This window comes from Thunnus thynnus, chromosome 21 (assembly GCF_963924715.1).
Source record: "Thunnus thynnus chromosome 21, fThuThy2.1, whole genome shotgun sequence".
NCBI lineage: Eukaryota > Metazoa > Chordata > Actinopteri > Scombriformes > Scombridae > Thunnus > Thunnus thynnus.
This window is the reverse complement of record NC_089537.1, coordinates 7,737,404-7,758,723: the sequence shown is the minus strand read 5'-3', so window position 1 is coordinate 7,758,723 and position 21,320 is coordinate 7,737,404. Positions and strand designations below refer to the sequence as shown.

Sequence of the window (21,320 nt, the reverse complement as noted above, 5' to 3'; positions counted from 1 at the left end):
TAACGTATGAATGAACCATTCATGCTGATTTAGTGAACTCTGGAGAGGCATGATGGGTGATTATGTGATTTTTTTGTTTTCTGTAAATCGTTTACCAGCAGAGCGAGGTCCCAGCCAAGGACAAGATTTACCCAAATACCAACCTGTTAATCTGTCTATAGACATAACACAGTCAAGCAGGACTGGTGTCAAACCCCTCTGCAGGTTCATGATGGTAGATGATGGTCATAGGCTGCCACCTGCTGGAGAGAGTTTGAAATGTTGTAGAATGATACATCAATGTGTAGAGAGAAATGGGGATTTTCTTGCTTTTGTTTGTTTATTTAAAATATATAAATATATATGGGGTACAATCTCATTATTATGCTCATAATATGCTGTGAATTGGATCATATGCCAAATATTTTAAAAATATGCACTAATACATGGTAGTAATCAAGTATTTTGAAATACTTTAGGTATGTGTTATAGGTCTATTTACAGTCAAATAATCTGGGACAGATTTAAATGTTATTTCTTCATTTTTATTTAAATATGTCAGAGTTGAGATGTTAATAATTACATTTTTTTTTAAATGTCTTGGTCTGTTTTATTTACACATTGCCCAACTTGAAAGGTTTTCCTGCTTTTGTTGGTAGTTTTTTCTTGTTTGTTTGTTTTTTGGGGGGGTTTTATTTGTTTGTTTTGTTTTGGAGGTTTGTTTTTTAAGGGACTTACTGTCATTTTAATCATTTTACTGTAAAATAAATCAATCAGTCAATACAATTATATTTGTATAGCACCTTTCGTAAAGGTTAGTGCAATTCCAAGTGCTTTACAGAAGCCAATAATAAGACAGAAGAAATGTAAACAGTACAAACTATTTGAAATGTACATGAGAATTTTTTTTAAAAGATGAAAATGTAATAACAGCAATAGATTTCATATGAAAGTGTTTTTTGTTTGTTCGTTTTTTTGTTTTGTTTGTTTTTGTTGTTTTGGTTTGGTTTTTTACCATAAAGTAGATAATACTGTAGGTGTTTTATATGTATTATATGCACTAATACTGTACTGATAATTGGGTTGGTTAGGTGATAAGTATTAAATTATCGATCAAATTAAACGGCATCACTATTTGTTTATTATTATCATTATCAATATAAAATGCCAGAGATGGGATTTAAATTATTAATTTTTTAGTAATTATCTATGTTTTGCCTTCTTTTTAGTCTTTTTGTTATGCTATGTGTTATATTTTATTAATTAAATGTATTAAATAAGATTATATACTCTCTTTTACTCACCTTTGATCTTAACCAACCTGTTGCAGGTGGACTCCCCACCCGTCCGGCGCAACCTGTATTCATAATCTAATGCACACACCAGCGAGGGCGGACCCAAACTTCCACTACAACCAATCACAGTTGTCCGAGGTCGATAAACCTGCTGGCTGATTGGCTGAAATCACAGTCTGTCAAATATTACTCATTAATGACACTTCCGCATCGCCACTTTTAATACACTGACGCTGTCTATGAAGCCTGTGTGTTTCAGGAACTGTTGTATTTGAGATAAGAGGTTTGTTTTCGGATTTTCAAGCATTACCGCAGCAAACCTGACGGCAATAGTGAAGCGAGATGCAGGCTATAAGGTGAGGACTCATTAAATATTCTTTAAATACTAGCATTACAACTGCTAAAACAAATTATTCAGTTTGTTTGTTGTTGTGTCCAAGAGGTAAACTGTACGTTAAGCTTAATTTTGACAGATAATAAGCTTACTAACAAGTTAACGGATAAACCTTTTCTTTTGTCGTACTTGAGAGCAGACCAGCAGACTTTTTTTTTGTTGTGAATCAGTTTGTTTTGTCATATCACACCCATGTTTCCAGTTGAGGCAGTTACAATGATTTCTCAATATCTTAGGAATTTCTTCCGGGCGGCGTGGTCCTCCGATCAAAGATTGGATGACAAAACTGTTGTCATCACTGGGGCCAACACCGGTATTGGAAAAGAAACAGCCATAGATCTGGCAAAGAGAGGTTAGTCTGAAATTGTAACCATCACATCAGTTTTGAAGAAGGCAGCATTTTTTATTTTTTTTTTTTTTGCTTTGTCACGGTTACTTGCATCATGTGTGTCAGTGTGTCGCTGCTTCATTACCCAAGAGTCTTAAGAAACTCAGCCCACTATTGTTAGTCTGTGAGGAAATGTTGACATGTAGATCCACAGATAACAGCAGTACAAAGAACTTTAACGAGAAAATGTTACAAGCAGAAAAATCAAATAGTTGTCTGACAACTTCCAGGCTACAGAACTTTTAATATATATAATATTTCACTGCTTGTTTTACAGTTTTTCTCGATTGCTAAGACACATTTGTTGAAAACCATGTTCAAAACCATGTAATCTTACATCTAAACCAAACTTTGCCTTCAGACATCACACAAAAGCCATCAAATATACACATACACTGTAAAAATAGCCGTTACACAACCTGATACTGCAATGAATAATGGTGCTTCCCCCAGAACAACCTCTTTACATGATGGACTCCATATAAAGACACAACATGTGTACACATTTCAAAATTTTAATTCCTCAATGTACTGTATTAAAATAACTGAAACTGAGTGAAAAAGTAAACGTACTGTAAAAATATGCAACTGATAAAAGAACGTAGAACACAGTAAAATAATTAAAATGTGTTTACCAATATAAACCAATCAGAAAAAAGCAGTTTGTACATAAAGAAATAAATCACATTATTCTGCTTCAGGTTTTTTTGGATCCATCGTTCCAAAACAAGTGAACTGACTCACGGCCCTGTTATCTATCCTGAGGTTCTGATTGGTGTGTGAACAATTTTGGCTCTTAGTGTTTCCACCTGGGGAGTTGTGTGTTAATTAGGTTCCAGCTGTGATGACTTGAGTTAATGATATTGAATGTCAGTGCTTTCTAAATGGGCACATGAGTGAAAACAGGGGAATTAGTATTTATAGTTTTGAGAAATGGGTCTGTCTTTTGGTAGATGGCATCATGGTTTGAGGTGTTTAGTTAACAGGTCCAGTTATAGTGTGTAAGTGATCGAGAAAAACCGTAACAGTTCCACCTTGGACTGAGTATCATACAATAACAATATCTAAGTTTATGTACTGAAACCAAAATTATACTTTTTGCAGTAACTCACATGGAGAAATATCAAGTCTTATACAATTTTAAAAAAAAATATTTCTTCTATTAAAAAAAATGAGTCAAATTTGTTAATTTTGTCTTAGCACAATGCAGCAGTACAAGAACTTCGACTAAATACATCACAGTCTAAAACTGGCAAAATTATAAGAGATATAAAATCACAGAATAAGTAAATAAGACCAAGATTCTGACTAAAGATTTGATTAGGCCTACAAGCAACAATTATTTAATTATTGATTAAGTTATTTTTTTGATAATTCAATTACTTTTTTGCTCCTAAAAATGATTAACTCCAAAGAAAATGCAGTTCAAGTCACATTTTCTCCATATTTCTTAGTTAACTTTCTGTGGACCTTTTTTAATATGTGACTTTTGACATGTAGGAGAAACAAGTAAATGCATTTTGAATTGTTTTAATCTCTTTTTAAGCTGAACCGCAGAGAAACTGTACTGATTGTAATGATGATGTAATCAGGTGACAATATTATATTATTAAAGGACATACAAAGTATTAATCTTCCATGCAGGCGCCGCACATTAAGATGATGATTAGAGTTTGAAAATCTGAAGTTCAAGTTTATAACCTCTAGAAAAACAAAGACAGTTTTAATTGAGTTGTTGTTTTTAAGTAGTATTTGCCTTTAAAAGGTGAGCTTGTCATGTTTTCTAATATGTTTAGTGATTATTGGCCCCATTCTCTTTTGTCCATGTTGAAACTTTCTGCCTTGAAATACAGTGATGTACACTGTCATGTCATGAGGGGGAGCTCTTCTCTCATGTATCACTTGCATACTTCAAGCGTGTGTGTGCACACATATCCAGTATGTTTATACAGACGTTGCTTATGCCGTTATGTTTTACTATTGTTTGTATTTCTGTTTAGGGGCAAAGATCATCATGGCATGCAGGGACATGGAGAAAGCACAGGAAGCTGTGAAAGAAGTCATCCAAAACTCAGGCAACGAGAATGTTGTTTGCATGAAACTTGACTTGGCAGATAGCAAGTCAATAAGGGAATTTGCAGAAGCCATCAATAAAGGTACCTGGCTGGAATGATGAAATAAAGTTGCTGTCACACGTGCTTTCACAAGCTTAAAGAAACTACATTTGTTCCTTAGAAAACTACGCATTAAGGGATTAGTTGGCCATAGAGCTGCAATGATTAGTTGATTAATGGATTAGTCAATTGACAGAAAATTAATCAGCAACGATAATCGATTAATCAAATAATCATTTAAGCAATCTTTGAAGCGAAATTGGCAAAAGTTCACAGGTTCCAGCCTCCAAAATGTGAATATTTTCAGGTTAAACCCTTTCTACCATCATAAACCGATTATCTTTGGGTTTGGGACTGTTTTTCGGACAAAACTGGGAACTTGTAATGGGCTTTTTTCACAATTTACTGACATTTTACAGACCACACAAATAATTAATCAAGAAAATAATCATTAGTTTAATCAACAATGAAAATAATCATTAGTTTAATCAACAATGAAAATAATCATTAGTTTAATCAACAATGAAAATAATCATTAGTTGCAGCCTTAGTTGGATACATTATTTTGATTTGTTGGTGTTCTTTTGTGCAGACGAGCCGAAACTCAACATCCTCATCAACAACGCTGGTGTGATGGTGTGTCCGTACGGGAAAACGGCAGACGGTTTCGAGATGCAGATCGGCGTCAATCACATGGGTAAATAAAACAAGTTTCTGAACTGTGTGATGAGGAAAGGACTCTGATGTGTGAGTCAGGGATGGATGTTCCTTGACTTAACAGAGCCTCTTATTTTTCCAAATTCTTTCTTATTTGACACCCAAATTATTATCCATTTCATGTAAAATAAAAGGTAAACGAAAGTGCTAGAATCGGCTCTCTGCATTAGTGACTGATAGTTTGGATTTTCTGTCATGTTAGACTTGTCAGTAGATTACAGTAGCTCCAAGGTTTCTTCTATCTTAATTCACTTCTACTTAATGAGCCATTAAGGGTCATTAACTTGCCTAAAGGATATATCCATATGTAAACTTAGGGCCTTTCTTACTTATGTCTCACTGTAAAGGGAGATTTTTACTCTGAATCCTTTCACACTCACATGTATATAGCCCTTAATACTTAACTATTTAGGACTGAGATCCTTTGGCTTTTAAAAATTGATTTGTGTTGATATTATTCGAGTTTGCTGCTTTGATGTGTGGTAAGACAAAGAGCACCTTTTGTAAGATAACGAGTACAGTTTATCACACCTCCGTCAAAACATTTCCTCCATGCCGAGGTTTATAGGTCACAGTGTCAAAGTTAGACTGCAGCAGCTTCCTCATCTGTAATTTGGGTCACATAAACATGTACAAAAGGCTGGGATGTCATAACACTTCTGCTTTTTGAACATCACAACAACAACCTAGACACCTGTATAAAAGTCTCATATACTTCAAGGTAAACCTTTTTGAACACACTATAATTTAGTATTTTAGTCAAAGTAGTGCATTTTATTACAGGGACAGAGAAAATATAAGAATTGAGAAACATTTATGATCTCTTTATATTACTGGAAACGGTGTGCTGAACTAAATATTTCAAATTAATCAATACGATACTTTTTCTATTCCAGTCTCTCAGGTCAATCAGCTCAAGCATTTTAAAGCCTTAATAAAGGTTTCTGTGCTTTTACGTGTGCTGTTATACCTGATTCAGTCAGATATAAAGTCTTTTTCTTATCTGATTTGTCATCATGCCATTAGAGTTGCACCTAGCTTCTAGCTAACTTTAGGAAACGGAGCTCAAATACACTTTTCTGTCAGATAATCTTTTAATCAGTGCAGTTACAGCATCTCTTTTCCTTTTTATAAGATGAATTTTGTCATGACAACTATGGTGGGTCTGTTTAACCAAAGATCTATTACTTTACGTGCATGTAAAAACAACCACTCATGAGCTTCACTAAACAGCAGGTGCAATTATAAATGCAACTAAATTGGCCTGTGTACAGTTTCTCTACAACAGAGACAAGAAATAACAAATATATGTTGTCTAATATAGGATTTTCTAGAATATCTGGCTGTTGCAAGAGCTCTTTTGGGAAAGACTGACATGCATTTTTTGTCAATGATAGCAGCCCCAATATATTCTGCCGTAATTCATTTTAATACGAGCATTGTTTCACAGCTGTGGAAGAGTGTGACAGTCTGAGCTATAACAGCTGTAAAAATACTGTTAATTTAAGTGTGTCACATTTTTAATACAGTTGTAAATCTCTGAATAACTGAGGATGTAGTAAAACATTTAATTTAGCCAGTTTGCTATTTTAGTGCAGCTGTTTATCTTTGTGTAGAGTCTGGATATAAAAACCTTTAACAAGTCTGAGATGTAGCCAAATTCAGCTACAACTTTCCTTTGCATATTCTATACTGTTTCTGTTTCTGTTCCTTGTCCTCTAGGTCACTTCCTGTTGACACATTTGTTAATTGACCTGATTAAAAGATCGGCGCCAGCCAGGATTGTAACTGTGTCGTCTATGGCTCACGCCTGGGGCTCCATCAATCTGGAGGACATTAACAGCGAGAAGAGTTATGACAAGAAGGGAGCCTACTCGCAGAGCAAGCTAGCCAATGTTCTCTTCACCCGCTCATTGGCTAAACGACTAGAAGGTGTGTAAATATACCCTTATCTCAGCCATTTTAATGCATTTTGATCATTTCCTTCAGTGTTTCATTTTTTTTTGTACAGTAATGTTAATCAGGTGTTCACATGTCTTTCAGGCACAGGAGTGACGACGTACTCTCTCCATCCCGGAGTTGTCCAGACAGATTTATGGCGTCATCTGAGTGGCCCTCAACAGTTTGTCATGAAGATGGTCAGTCCGTTCACCAAAACCTCCGTTCAGGGAGCCCAGACAACAATTTACTGCGCTGTGGAACCCACACTGGAGAAGGAGAGCGGTGGATACTACAGGTACAGTAATAACAGGTTTTTATATGCAGATAAACATACAGTCCTCTCACAAAATGATGTCGAAGTAATAAGGCTTTTACAGGATATGTTAGTTGGCTTGTAGACAAAATGTATTTACATGGATTTTCAGTTGAATAGACAGTATTAGCTACTGTAGCTAACAAGTTTAATAGTACAGATAAATAGATAATAAAATGTGACGTTCACCTCTGCATTTCATGAGAAAATTAAGCTCAATGCTTAGAACGTGAAGTAGCGACTAAAAGTTGGGCCCAACGGATACTGGATTTTTTAGGCTGAGTTTCAAAACAATAAGTCATCCAGTATTTGTTTTAACATAAACACATAATATGAACATTTTTGAAGATGTTTCCTTATATTTGGTTATTTTAAGAATCTAAAAACCAAGAAATGTGCCTCACAGGACATATTACAGTTGGAAATTCAACTAAAAACTATGTAAATTACACTTTTATGTGTCATTTTTTTCTTGTAAATCTATTCCTTAGAAAACAAAAGGGAGTAAAGAAAATGTACAGCTTAAATTCAAAAGTAAAATCATAAAGGGCACAAATGACAAAAAGAAGAGCACATATCTATAAAAATGAGGATACTTTTTTCTGTGTTATATGCACACAATAAACAGTAGTAGAACAAAACATCAGGAAATTGTATTATAATTTAAAACAAATACAAATAAGTTATTACATAAAATATAATATGAAGTGAATATTAAGGGGTTCAACCCACCGATTAAACACCTCATGTTCAGTTTACTTACCATGATGAGTCCTACTCGGCCTGTATAAACAGTCGTACAACCATTTGGATGTCATCAGGCTTATCTGACTTGCATTTTTTCTGACACACGTGTTTAACTCAGTTACAGTGTGTTTGAATGACCTACTGTAGGTGAACACCAGGCATCAGAGTGTCTTAACAAAAGACGTCATGATGTCTGCTGCACTGATTTTTGACCATTTTCTTCTTAATTTGTGTCTCTCAATTCCCTCAACTTTATGCAGGAGAAATACTAAACTGCTGGAGTGTCCCTTTAAGCGTAATAACTTTTTCAAGTATCAAATTAGCTACTCAGGTCCCAGTTCAGAAAATAGCAATAATAAAACAATTACATCAATAATAAGACAGTAAAATCAGGAGGAAAAACACAATAAATAAATATGAATAAGTGAGAGGGAAGAAAACAGTCAGCCAAGTAGCCTCAATTGCACATGCCCTTTTATTAACAATATGATAAGCAGTAGAGTGCAGCAGTTATCAGTAAAGTAGTTGAATTAGGAGATACAGCGGTCAACTAGTGTGGTACAGCGTATCAGTGTGGTGCAGCATTTGAAGTGTTGAAGTAAATCCAGATTTCAAGTTGTTCATCTAGTAAATCTTTTCTTCCTGCAGCGACTGTGCACCCGCCGACTGCTCAGCGGCGGGCAAAAACGATGACCTGGCGCAGAAGTTGTGGGAGCTGAGCTGTCAGATGCTCTCGGTTACGTGGGAATGAAGCAATCAGGATTGGAAATAATATCTTTCAATTTACTGTCTGCTGTGTTCATTTACAATCTGCTACCATATATATATATATATATTGTTTCATGACAATTTATTACACTAACACTGCCTGCCAAGAAATAATGTACAAAACATTATCTTAATATATAACTTTGCATACAGTTCTATATTTTTCCTGCAGTTTTTGTATGTATTTGTTTTGATTACTAACACAGTATTTGCACAATATGGCAATATTTGTATTAGAATATATTTGTATTGTTTTGTTGTGGATATTTGTATTAAAATCATGGAATACTTAAAAAAAGAAATAGATGTTGTTTATCTGTATTTTCTTACATTAAAGCCAATCTTACACTCCATCAATTTGCTTTCCTCCCTGCTTGCAGATACAAATATTTTTTTATGGAGACACTTTTTTTTTTTTTTTTGACCAAATACATTTAATACACTTATTTACACTTGAAGGGAGGTGGTTCAGTGTGAGTGAGAAGCTAGCGCAACAACATGACGAAGCAGTATTATCATTTCAGGGATTTTCATTGTGATATATCAATGTATCTGTTCTCTAAACAAATTAGGTTTGATATCTGCTGTCGGTAGCCAAGTTGCTCATCTGTGCTGTGAAAATGTTCAGTCTTTCTGTCCTCTTCTGTCACTCAAGTGGCTTGAAGGAGTGCAGAAAACTGTATTAGAGATTTATAAAAAAAGAGAGGCTGAAAATGTGACATTTAATGTTTAATTGATAGATTATCTGTGTGGGAATTCATTCTATGCTTTAAAATGAATGTTGATGCAACTAGCCATTTATTGTGAAACAGTTGTTCCAGAGGTTTTAAACCAGTTTTTTTTTTTTGGTTCTGTTCTGTTTAGGTTCCATATTTTTGGCACGAACAAAGTTTTCCCTAGCTTTTGATTTTCATGTCTATTAACTAACGTGTAATAGCTTTAAATTGTCACATATGTGCCTCAAGAACCTTTTCAGAGAGGACATAAATGCTCTGGCAAGGACACAAATACACAAATCCAAACAGTCAAGAAAGTTACCTAAATGTGATTTTTTTTTTTTAAATGTAGTTATCAGTTATATATGGTTTAAAATTAGAAATGCATTTGGAGCTATTTAATTAATAGTTTTTTTTGGGTGTGAGACAAGGTTTCTTGTCATGTTTTTAGCAGGGGACTGAAATCACTTGAGGTCACATTTTAAAGGAAAAGTAGTGTCTCTTGCTAGATCCTCCAGTATCTCTTAGGAATAAGATGTCCCTCTAATATTTATCTTTTTTTCACAGGGATCTTTGATATTTAAGGGAAACTTCTGTCATGCTAACCCGTCATTGAGCCTGTCTTTAGAGAGGGCCTGACCTGTAGTCTAATGCTAATATATACGCCACTGTGGTGGGTGAAGTTAACAAAGTAACTCCAACCAAGATTTCTGAGACTATTTTACACAGCATTCATTGAAACTCCAACTGACAAACTTACCTTAAAATCAGAGGCTATTTGGATCAACATTAGAGAAATCACTGATTTGACATACAGTTAATAGTTAAAAGCTGAAATGTCACAGTAGAAATTAAAGCAAACACAGCAATTTAGGTGCATTAGGTACATTAGATTTTTATAAACTTTGAGAATGTTTGTTCTGAGGATGATTTAATGATTATTAGTTGCATAGTGTATCCAAAGGAACCTTTGCATACATTGTCATTTATGACCAGCATTCCACTGTATGACAGCTGAAGTATGTAGATGGTCTATTGGATGTTGTAAAGACATCCGAAGATGATTGATTGCTATTTAAAAGCCTCGATTCAAGGTTGTTCTGCTGCGTTATTAAGGGTTTGTTTAAGTGCATCTGTCAACATCTACTTTGACCTCAATATATCTAATCAAAACATAAACCTAAATCTAATGAAATATAAATTAAGGTCACACTCTTACTTAACATGTGTCGTATACATTATATAATGTGTTGGAGTATCAATAACATAAACTCATAAATACTTGGCCTATTTCTGAACAATAACTACTACTTAAAGCATGGGTGTAGATTTGGGTATGGACATTGTTGAATTGCCCCAACCAGTATTTTTCTTCTTTTAACTACTCATAATGTTAACAGTATAAGATCTATGCAGGTTTGTGTGTTTTCTGCAAAAAGTGGGTCATTATGATAAAGGGTAGAAAAGATGGATATCAAGGATACTCCACTTGATGATCTGGCAACCCTCAACTTCAGTATTACACATTGATAATGACTTCACTTTACAAAATTAACAGTAAGTTCATGTTATATTTAAACTTTAGGTGTTAGGTGTTGCTAATTGTGTTGCTGATGTTAGCTAATTTGCGGTTGTTGCTCAGACGTGTCGTTTTATTGAGCAAAAACAGCCTCCCAAAGCGAATAAAGGTCGTGTGAGGTTTGTGTGTGTTTGTTGTGCTTTCAGAGTGAATGTCAACTAAGAAATCTGTAGTAGAAAGGTTATACAAAGAGCTTTTCCAATACATGTAGGTCAGTTCTCCTCCCCGCAGAAATATAGCCTGTTCCAATCCCAAAGCAAATTAAGGTCCTTTTTTTAAGGACCAAAGTCTCAGCAACACCTGCATTTAGCAAATGTTCTGTTATCAATCCCAACATTAATCTTCTTTGAAATTAGTGGGAGAAATACTTACTATTTAATGCCACCTTTCTCCTTTTCCATGAGTAGATCAAGAGCAGAGTTATTGTAGTCTATATGTGTCATTAAGACATGAACATTATTTAGAAAGTAAATTAGCCTCCACTTGTCCATCTGATTTGTTTGTGAAGGTCAGACTTCATTTTGTTTTGACAATCCTGTCAGCAGCAGCCTGAGCAGCACAGAGACACACAGGCGGGTGAGTTCTGATGTCATAGTGAAATATAGCCATATATTCAGGAGCTGAATGAAAAGTAATACATGTAGAAGATTTTTTTCTGATTCAAAGATAGGTTTGAGCATTGCTGTGGCTCTGTCATGAAACTCTTGAGTTGTGTCACCCAAATCAATCAACTGAAGGAAGGACAGAGGTAGGATACACAATCTTAGGTGAGGTTTGAAAATGGTTTACAGCCATTAAATTAGTTGGTTTAATATTTATTTTAACAGATATTGTGAAAATCTATCATCATTTTGGTCTTATATGGTGTTGTACTTAAACTGATTAAAACATGTCCTTACCAAAGATAAAACCAAATCTATGCCCTTGATTTAAATTAAGGTGACAAATGATTATGTTTTTAATTAATGAAATAAGAATATTTTTAAAATGTTACCAACAAGAATATAAAGAACTTGATTTCCTTGATTAATTGGTCGTTAGTTATGGTATAACAGTGATAAGCTTCAATAAAACAATACCTAGAGTCACCCCATTGTTGGATAACGTATTGATTTACTCATTAAACCTGGTCTAATCATTTGCAAGGCGCCATAAATGTGTGCACTGAAGTCCTTCATCTCCATGGCCACACATACAATCAGTCATTAATGTTTAATAACCAAAAGAAGCTGGCTATAAGAACCAACTGCAAGTCCAGCAGTGATACCATCACTGAGGGAAAAGGCAAACAGTATGGATGTAAGGATGCACTGGTGCATGACAAAACTGGACTAATTACTAAATTTTAAAGGATGCTGAAGACAGATGTGATGTTGCCAAAGAGCAAGAGTGACGTTGACTTAATGGTGCAGTAAAGATTTTTGATTTTCTTCTTCAGTCATGTTCAGGCAGGATGGAGGAAGCTGAGGACGGCATTGCAGTGGTGGGCATCGGATGTAATTTTCCAGGCGGTAAGGCATTTAAATTTGGGAACTTAGTTTTATAGTTTTGTTTTGTTTGTTTTGTTGTATTTCTTAATATTTTACTGACAAATTTACAATTGACATATTTCTCACAATGTATACTAAGACACTTGAAAACTAAGACTAAATTAACTGGACAAGAAACTTAAGAAGAAAAGACAGAACTGCATTATTTCAACATTTTACCTCTGAAATTACCAGACAAGAAGATATTGCTTGAACTTCACTTGGGATAAACCTCTTATCTCAACCTGACAGTCTGGGTTATTTAAATTAATTCCTGGTACTTCTAAATAAATAAAAAAGATGTGTCATGGTGTTATTTTATTCTAATTAAGTAAGTGTTGCTAACTTATATTTCATAATATAACCTATACCCTCTTTCACCATAACTTAGTGTTTGCAAATCAGGGGAATCACAGAATGACAAAATGTTGAATACAAACACATACTGTACATACAGATACTAAATGCTTTATAGAATTTAATTATTCTTAGTATCTTGGTGGAGTCTATAACTACTGTGTATATCTTTCAAACAGGAGAAGGGCTTGACAATTTCTGGAAGGTTCTGGTGAATGGGAGAAACTGTTCTGTGCCAGTTCCCAAAGAGAGATTTGACTTAGCCAGCTGGTATGACCCTGACGACAATAAAGCGGGTAAATCCTGCACAGCCAAGGCTGCTCTCATTGATGGGTATGGTCTTTAACCCTAACACATTGACACTAAGAATGTACAAGTAACAATGGCAATATATGAAAATATGTTTTAAAACTGCTTATAGAAGTGATTTCATCAAAAATGACGAATTACTGCACAGCAAAAATTCAGCTCTGGAGAATCTCACATTTGCTGTGATCAGCACTTGATTTAATCATACTGGTGTACATTATGATCTATTTCTGTTATTACATTTGATCTAATGATTTTTGTTTTTGTTTTCAGTTTCAATGAATTTGACCACAAGTTCTTCGGCATCAGTGACAGTGAAGTGGAACAAATGGATCCTCAACAAAAACAGCTCCTTCAGTGTGTCTACAGGGCTTTAGAAAATGCTGGAATTCCTATGGAGAAGGCCAGTGGGACCAGGACAGGAGTATTTTTTGGTAAGATAGCAAAAACATTTTTCCAGTGACTGGCTATAACCTCACACACCAGATGGCTTGTTACACAGGACCATCTGAGAAGTCGTCCTTGGAAACTGTTTGGAAAAGGGCAGGAACTTTAAAAAAATACTTGGCAGGTGATTGGATGAACTATCTGACTGATGATTGGTCTATCACCTTGAGAGGCAGCTGGATTCACAAGATTGCAAGGTCACGTGAGAATCCTCATAGGACATTGATTGCTGATTGGCACTTGTGTCCGAACCACTGGTGCATCAGACACAAGTGCCAAGTGCATAACTTGAAGCCTTACAAGATGGATTCTTGCGTGATCTTGTGAATCCAGCTGCCTCGCAAGGCAAGACTGGCTATTCACAGTCGCGTGTAATATTACTAATAATGAGTTGACAAAAATGTAATTACTTTCTGCTGGACCAAATTTCAATCCAATTTTTGTTTTCTTTGAATCATCTATTTTTATATTGTTTTTATTACAGGCCTAATGAACAGAGATTACGAAACAAATGCTGCACATATGCATCCAAGTATGATCAACCACTGGACTGGCACAGGGCTTGCCATGAGTATAGCAGCAAACAGGGTCTCCTACGTCTTCAACTTCACTGGGCCCTCACTGTCTATAGACTGTGCCTGCTCATCATCCCTCGTGGCTCTTCATCTTGCCTGTCAATCCATTAAACAAGGTCTGTATTTCTAATTAAAGACAATGACGGATCCTGTAAAATGAAATTTCAAAATACTGTACATGTTCCCCCTATCAGGAGATTGTGACATGGCTGTGTGTGGAGGGGTCAACTGTATCATAGAGCCAAGGGTGTTTGTTGCTCTCAGCAAGGCCAAGATGATATCACCTGAAGGGACCAGCAAACCTTTCTCCAGCAGAGCAGATGGCTATGGTAGAGGGGAGGGCTGTGGCGTTCTTCTCCTGAAGCCACTAAAAAAGGTCAGAATATGCAGAGGGTATTAAAACGATCCCAACTTCCTTTGTTCAGACCATATCAAATATTAGATCAATATCAATTTATAACTGATTGACTTGCTACAACTACGCAATTTCATACCTCTTTTAAACATTAAACAGTACCTGTAAAAGGCAACTTACTCATTCCTGTTAGCACTGTTTCTCTCAAGCAACACTACAAAACATTTTTCTTTCTTTCTACATAATTTAGACTGTCATTGTTACTGTGACTGTCAATATTACATACATTTTTCAATGTTATAAATATTATACTCTCATTGTTTCATTTAAGTCTTGTCGTTGTTTTACAGGCCATACAAGACCATGACCACATCTGGGGTATCATCAGCAAAACAGCTGTCAACCAAGATGGTCACTCAGTCACTCCAATTACCAAACCCTCTATGACACAACAAGAAGAGCTGCTGCGAAGTGTCTACTCAGAGTATGACCTCACAAATGTCCAGTACATAGAGGCACATGGGACTGGGACCCCAGTTGGAGACCCAACAGAGGCAGAAAGCATCTCAAACGTCATTGCTAAAACCAGACCTCCTGGTTCAGAGACATTGCGAATTGGCTCTGTAAAGAGCAATATTGGACACACAGAATCTGCTGCTGGAGTGGCAGGACTCATTAAGGTCCTCTTAATGATGAAGCATGAGACCATTGTTCCCTCTGTTTTCTACTCTGAAGAGACTGCCAGAATAGATGCCAAAGCCCTGAACATTAAAATTCCTAAGGAAGTAGAAAAGTGGGAATCCTCTGGTGCAAGAATTGCAGGAGTGAACAACTTTGGTTTTGGGGGTACAAATGCCCATGCAATTATCAAACAGTACAAACAGTCACACATTGAGCTAAAGAATGACAGGAAGCAGGCAAGGTATTTTGTCATGTCGGCAAATTCACCAAAATCCATCACTCTGATGATGGAAGACACAATTAAACAGCTAGATGCAGATTGCAAAGTTGATTTAGATTCTCTGGTGTACACATCAGCATGCAGGAGGAGCCATCTAAAACACAAATACAGAAAAGCCATCGTGGTTTCATCCATAATTGATCTTAAAGAGAAGCTAAGTGCTGCTGTTAGCAAAACATTTAGCTGGTCCTACTCAGATCCAAGGTTAGTGTTTGTCCTCTGCGGAAATGGCGTTAATTATCATGGCATGTGCAAGCAGCTACTAAAACACGAGCCTGTATTCAGAGATAAGATCAAAGAGATTGCACAATTTTTCCAAAGGCTGAGTGCACTGAACATCTTGGACACACTTGAGAATGAGTTTGAGAGTAGTGACTTCAAAAACACAGATGTTGTCCAACCTCTCCTCTTTGCTATCCAGGTTGGCATTACCACCTTATTCAGACACTGGGGTGTCAAGCCTGATGCAATACTGGGTCACTCTGTTGGCGAGGTTGCAGCCGCCCACTGCTCTGGCCTCTTGTCTCTTGAGGATGCAGTGAAGGTAATCTATTTCCGCAGCACTCTCCAGAGAAAAGTCACAGGGGGAAAGATGCTTGTGATCAGCAACATGGCTGTATCAGAGGTGACTGCTCTTCTCCCTCAATACTCTGGTACAGTTTGCCTTGCTGCTTTTAACAGCCCGGAGTCCTGCACCCTCTCAGGTGATGCAGATGCAATAGATAGCTTTCATATGAAGCTAAACACCACAGCCAACAGTCAGAATCTGTTCCTCCATGTACTGGATGTCCCTGTTGCTTATCACAGCCACATGATGGATCCAATTCTGCCAGAAATCAAGCAGACAATTGGTTCCTTACAGGTCAATGATCTTGACACAGAGTTGTTCTCAACAGTGACAGGCAAGGAAGTACATCAGAGTGATTTCTGCACAGGCGCATATTGGGCTAGAAACATCCGTGAGCCAGTTGCTTTTGAGGAAGCAGTGAGGTCAGCAACTAAAGGGAAGAAGAATACAGTCTTTGTAGAGATAGGGCCAAGAAGAGCCCTACAGAGAAATATCATGGAATCGCTGGGTAATGACACAGTTGTTCTTGCTTCGGTGCAGCCAGAGAAAGATCGAGAATCAATAATGTCAGTTGTTTCTAAACTGTTCGAACTGGGTGTTTGGGTAGATTGGAACACATTCTACACAGGATATGAGACCATGCCACTGCCTTTCCCACAATATCAGTTTGATTGCTCAGACAGGGATGTTATCATCAAAGCAGCACAGAAAAACACAGCAAGTAATCACCCTGTCCTCTGGCAGACAGGAAGTGAAAGCAATGTTTTCAGCTGTGATCTTATGTCTGATTCTTCTTTCTACCTGAAAGAGCACAAACACAACAATATACCCATCATCCCTGGGGCTTTCTATGCTGAGTTGGGTTTAGCCACATTCATGGCCATTGCCAAACCAAAAGTCCCCCTCAACTCACTACAGCTCAGTGTCAATTTTCACAGTCCATTTGTTTTGACCCAAAATTCACCAGAAATGAAGGTGCAACTAGGACAAACAGAGAAAGAAACTAGTTTCACAGTATTCTCCTCATCAGCAATGTATGCATCAGGCACAGTGGTTTCAAAGAAAGAGAGGCTGGTTGAGGAGCAGTCCATTTCCCTAAGCTCCATCTACAAAAGATGCACATCGATAGTAAGCTCTGAGGAATTTTATGGGTATCTCTCTAAAGGAGGCTTTCAGTATGGAGAGGTCTTCCACAATAAGGGGGGTGTGCACTATGGGGAAGATCTAAAAGAGGCATTTGCAGTTGTCACAGTTCCAGAGGAACTGCAGTCTCAGTTGTATGACTACTGCATTCATCCTGTTGTGCTGGATTTTCTGATGCAGCTTCTACCAGTCACAGTCGAGCACATTTTTGATGGTAGACCAGGATTTCCTGCAAAAATAGGAAGTTTGACAGTGTTGGAACCCTTGAAAGATGAAATGATTGTCTATCTGAGAGCAACGGATGTGGGTGTTGATCACTTTGAGGTCTGTGGCTGCTTTGCAGATAAAGAAGGTAGAGTGTTGGTTGAGGTTAAACATGTAATAATCAAGTACCTTGGCAGTTGTTCTCATGTGGTTAAAGATTACTTCTACCATAATGCCTTTAGTGTCATCTCTGAAGGCATCACATCTGCTCCTCCTCCTAAGGCCTTGGTCTTTTGCGATCATATAGGGATCTCTAAAGGCCTGCAACAACATTTGGACTCGAGGTCTAGATACATTTCCTTCACACATGAAAAAGGCATTTTGAGCCATGGGTTCCCCGCTCTCCTGGCAAATCTCAATATCACAGATATTGAGAAAAACTTTGATGAGGTCTTATTTATGTGGGGCAAAGAAAACCTCACTTCGCTGGTAGCTGATGTTGTCCTGCAAAATTTGGTGAGATGCTGTGAGACTTTCCGCCAAATAGTCCTTGAGCTCAAGCGAATTAATTTCCCAAACTCCATCAGAACAGTAACCTACTGTTCATCTGACATCACATTAGAGCACATAAGTCCGGGTTTTACACTTGCTGGCATGACAAGATCATGTGCTGCAGAGATACCAGATCTTTCATTTCAGTTGATTGATATAGGCACTATCTCTGCTAAGGACATTGCAGCTCTTTCTGATGTTCTAAGATCATATCCTTGCAGCAAGTACCCAGAATTGGTGGTAAAAGACGGGCTGGTTCTGAAACCTTCCATTGTGCATACCCCACCTGAAATAATTGACAACTCAGAGGGCAGTTCTACCTCTAACATGTCTGAGCCCTACATCCTTCAAACAGCTGATGCACATAAGATAACTCAACTGAGTGCCATTCATTTCGACGAGGAGGCAAAGCCAATAAGTGATGCATCAGTTGAAATTCGGCCCAGTAAGGTATGTGTTCATTCTTCAGATTACTTCCCTGTCAGTGCCTCACATCTGAAATTTGGCCAGACACTTTACTGGGACAAACACTCATCACAGAACCACAAGCTACTGTCTCTGGATTTCAGTGGTACTATTACAGCAGTCGGAAAACATGTCAGGAAGTTGAAAGTGGGAGACCAAGTTGCTTGCTGTTACCCTGTGGTGGCAGCCAGCAAGGTCAGAGTTCCAGAGGATGTGTGCTACAGCACCAAACGCTTCCCATACCTCAAAAAAACACCCTGTGTTTCCTACTTTGTGCTAGCATGGGAAATCCTGCACCGAGCCTTGTCTAGAGCCAAAAATCGTCTAGGAATCATATCCTCTGTGCCTGACTCTGCTCTGATGAAAGTCTTGGCACTCACCTCTCACAATTCCGGTTGGAATGTGATTGTTGGAACACAGTGCAATGGCTCTTTTTTAGATGTCAATCAAATGAATGCATTTGTTGTCCTGCCTCCATTTGATGAATCCCTGATTGCTAAAATCTGCAACTTTCCTGGTGTCCAACATGTTGTCATCATCACTGAATCTCAGATGCAGTCTTTGCCTGCTCAAGATGTGTTCCAAAGTGTAAAGGAAAGTGTTCACGTGCAGACAATTCACATGTCAGTCATTTTGCAAAGGGGATCCTTGAGTGCACAAAGGCAACACATTTATCACTGGCTCAAGTCCTTGAACTTGAGCAGGACATTTTCTCTTGAAAGCTTTACCTTTCAGAATAGGAAATCTGAAAGCATCAAGACCCTTCATTCAGAGGAACCAGAATCATATTTCAACTCAAAGAAACTGGCTGTTGTGGCTCTAGAAAAAGGTCTCAGCAATACACTATCTAACATTCCACTGCTGCCAAAAAACAAACAGCTTTTCCGAAAGAGAGCAGTGTACATTGTGGCAGGTGGTCTCTCTGGTCTGGGCTTTGAAACGGTCAAGTTCGTCTCGCAACGAGGGGGTGGGTACATTGTCATACTCTCCAGGAGCGAACCCACTCCAGATGTGCAAAAAGAGATACACAATGTGGAGAAACAGTGTGGAAACTGCATCACTACCATGGAGTGTGACATATCTGTCTCTGATCATGTGCACAAGGTTATCAGTGTCATCAGCCTGAAATTCCCTGGTTGTCCAATCAGAGGAGTGTTTCACAGTGCAGTTGTCTTGCATGATGGCTTGATTGAGACCCTTGACAGATCTCTCTATGAGAAAGTTCTCAAACCCAAAATAAGTGGTGCACTTAATTTGCATCATGCAACACTATGCTGTGAGTTAGATTACTTTGTGTGTTACTCCTCCATCTCAGCTTTTCTAGGAAATGCATCACAAACAAACTATGCAGCAGCCAATGCATTCCTCGACATGTTCTGTCAATATAGGCGCAAACTCGGGTTGCCAGGACAGTCTATCAACTGGGGAGCTCTGAACCTTGGGCTCCTCTTGAACAAGGAGCATATCCAGCAATTTCTGGAGGCAAAAGGGATAATGGTGTTGGATGTGGCTGAGATTCATCAAAGTCTGGAGCAATGCCTTGTGCTCAACCGACCCCAACAGGCTGTTTGTAGGTTTCACTTCAGAAATCTCAGATACAACATCCTCTCTCAAAATGCGGCCTTGACCATGCGCCTGTCTGCATTAGTGGAGGAAGCTTTCCAAAAGTCCAAAGAGACAGATTCTCAAACTAAACAAACCAAGTCTGTCTCACCAAAAAACTATATTGTCTCACTGCTTACTGAGACCATTGGCATGGACATGAGTGAGCTGAAAGATGAATCACTTCTTTCATACTTAGGCATTGACTCTATGCAGGCCATGACTCTGCAAAATCTCATCTTTCAAGGGAGAGGTGTGAATGTGCCTTTGGTGATGTTGTTGGATCCCAATGCCACACTATCAACAGTGGTAGCTTTCCTGAGTGAAGAAGCTGGGGATGAAAATGTCAGTGATAACCAAAAGTGTCTTCCAAATGAGGACATGAATGATGTTTCAACCAGATTGTAAAAATGTCAAATGTAGATATTAGAGAAATATAAACAGCCTTGGTTAGCAGAAGAAAATGCTGGAGTAATTGTAGATTTTGACAGTGAATTCAATAGTGAGCTGATAATGGCCCTTGCAATACAACTGCATTCATGAGTTAATTCCACGTGTTGATCCTGTTTTTTTTTCTATGTTTATCTCTGTTTTTTAGTTTTTTGTGTGTATTTGGCTCAGGTTATTGTTTTGGTTCATTCTTACAATTGTAGTTTTACATGTTTTTTCATTTTTGTAAACATACATCACTTATTTCTACTCAATTTTGTGGAGACAAAAAATTTTTAAATGAATGATTTGTATTGCAGTTTTACTAATTTTTATAGGCTACAACATGTTTATGATAAAAAACATAAAAACACAGATTTAAAATTAAATACACATGATGATGTTGATACATGATTATTTTAATTTTTATTTGGACCAAATGTTATATTATTTTATAAATATTCAATAAATTTGAATCTTTAAAGCTTGTCTCTTTAATTCAAGTCAGTCAAAGGATTCAGTCCCCATAATATTAATGTGAACTTAAACACTCTCACCTTTATCTGCCTATTTGTCAATGTCATTCTCCTATAGGTCATGATCAGTTCTTACCAATGCGAAGTCATTGACTCTGATTATCAATGTTATGATGATGATGGACCAAATCGTACAGTATTCTGGTACGAAAGTCGTGAAGATGTTTTAGAAGTTCTCTGGGTACCTTAATTGTTGTCATAGCTTCCTTGAATTCATCTCCAGAATTCACTTCATTAAGCTGCTTGAAGACAGAGCCATACTCAAATCCTGCTTGAGAAAGAATGGAGTAAATCTCTTTTCTCTTCATAATCAATTTGCACCTTTGGGAGATCATGT

The 21,320-nt window shown here is 37.3% G+C and overlaps 2 protein-coding genes across 3 annotated transcripts; both read left to right on the top strand.

Annotated features, from left to right (window-relative positions):
* Nucleotides 1-1,453: 1,453 nt before the first annotated feature.
* On the top strand, nucleotides 1,454-8,958 carry rdh12l (retinol dehydrogenase 12, like). 2 transcript variants are annotated; one of them, XM_067578178.1, is made up of 7 exons: nucleotides 1,454-1,630; nucleotides 1,905-2,020; nucleotides 4,057-4,212; nucleotides 4,763-4,867; nucleotides 6,610-6,819; nucleotides 6,931-7,123; nucleotides 8,537-8,958. In XM_067578178.1, exons 1-7 carry the CDS (start codon nucleotides 1,617-1,619, stop codon nucleotides 8,637-8,639), a joined length of 897 nt encoding a protein of 298 aa, XP_067434279.1. In that variant the 5' UTR covers nucleotides 1,454-1,616; the 3' UTR covers nucleotides 8,640-8,958. The 2 variants fall into 2 exon arrangements, with proteins under 2 accessions (XP_067434279.1, XP_067434280.1); XM_067578179.1 differs by lacking the exons at nucleotides 1,454-1,630; nucleotides 1,905-2,020 and adding an exon at nucleotides 2,983-3,057.
* Nucleotides 8,959-12,382: 3,424 nt separating this feature from the next.
* LOC137173623 (phthioceranic/hydroxyphthioceranic acid synthase-like) lies at nucleotides 12,383-20,775 on the top strand. The gene is made up of 6 exons (XM_067578526.1): nucleotides 12,383-12,462; nucleotides 13,017-13,170; nucleotides 13,420-13,580; nucleotides 14,078-14,284; nucleotides 14,363-14,544; nucleotides 14,874-20,775. Exons 1-6 carry the CDS (start codon nucleotides 12,405-12,407, stop codon nucleotides 20,424-20,426), a joined length of 6,315 nt encoding a protein of 2,104 aa, XP_067434627.1. The 5' UTR covers nucleotides 12,383-12,404; the 3' UTR covers nucleotides 20,427-20,775.
* Nucleotides 20,776-21,320: the final 545 nt, after the last annotated feature.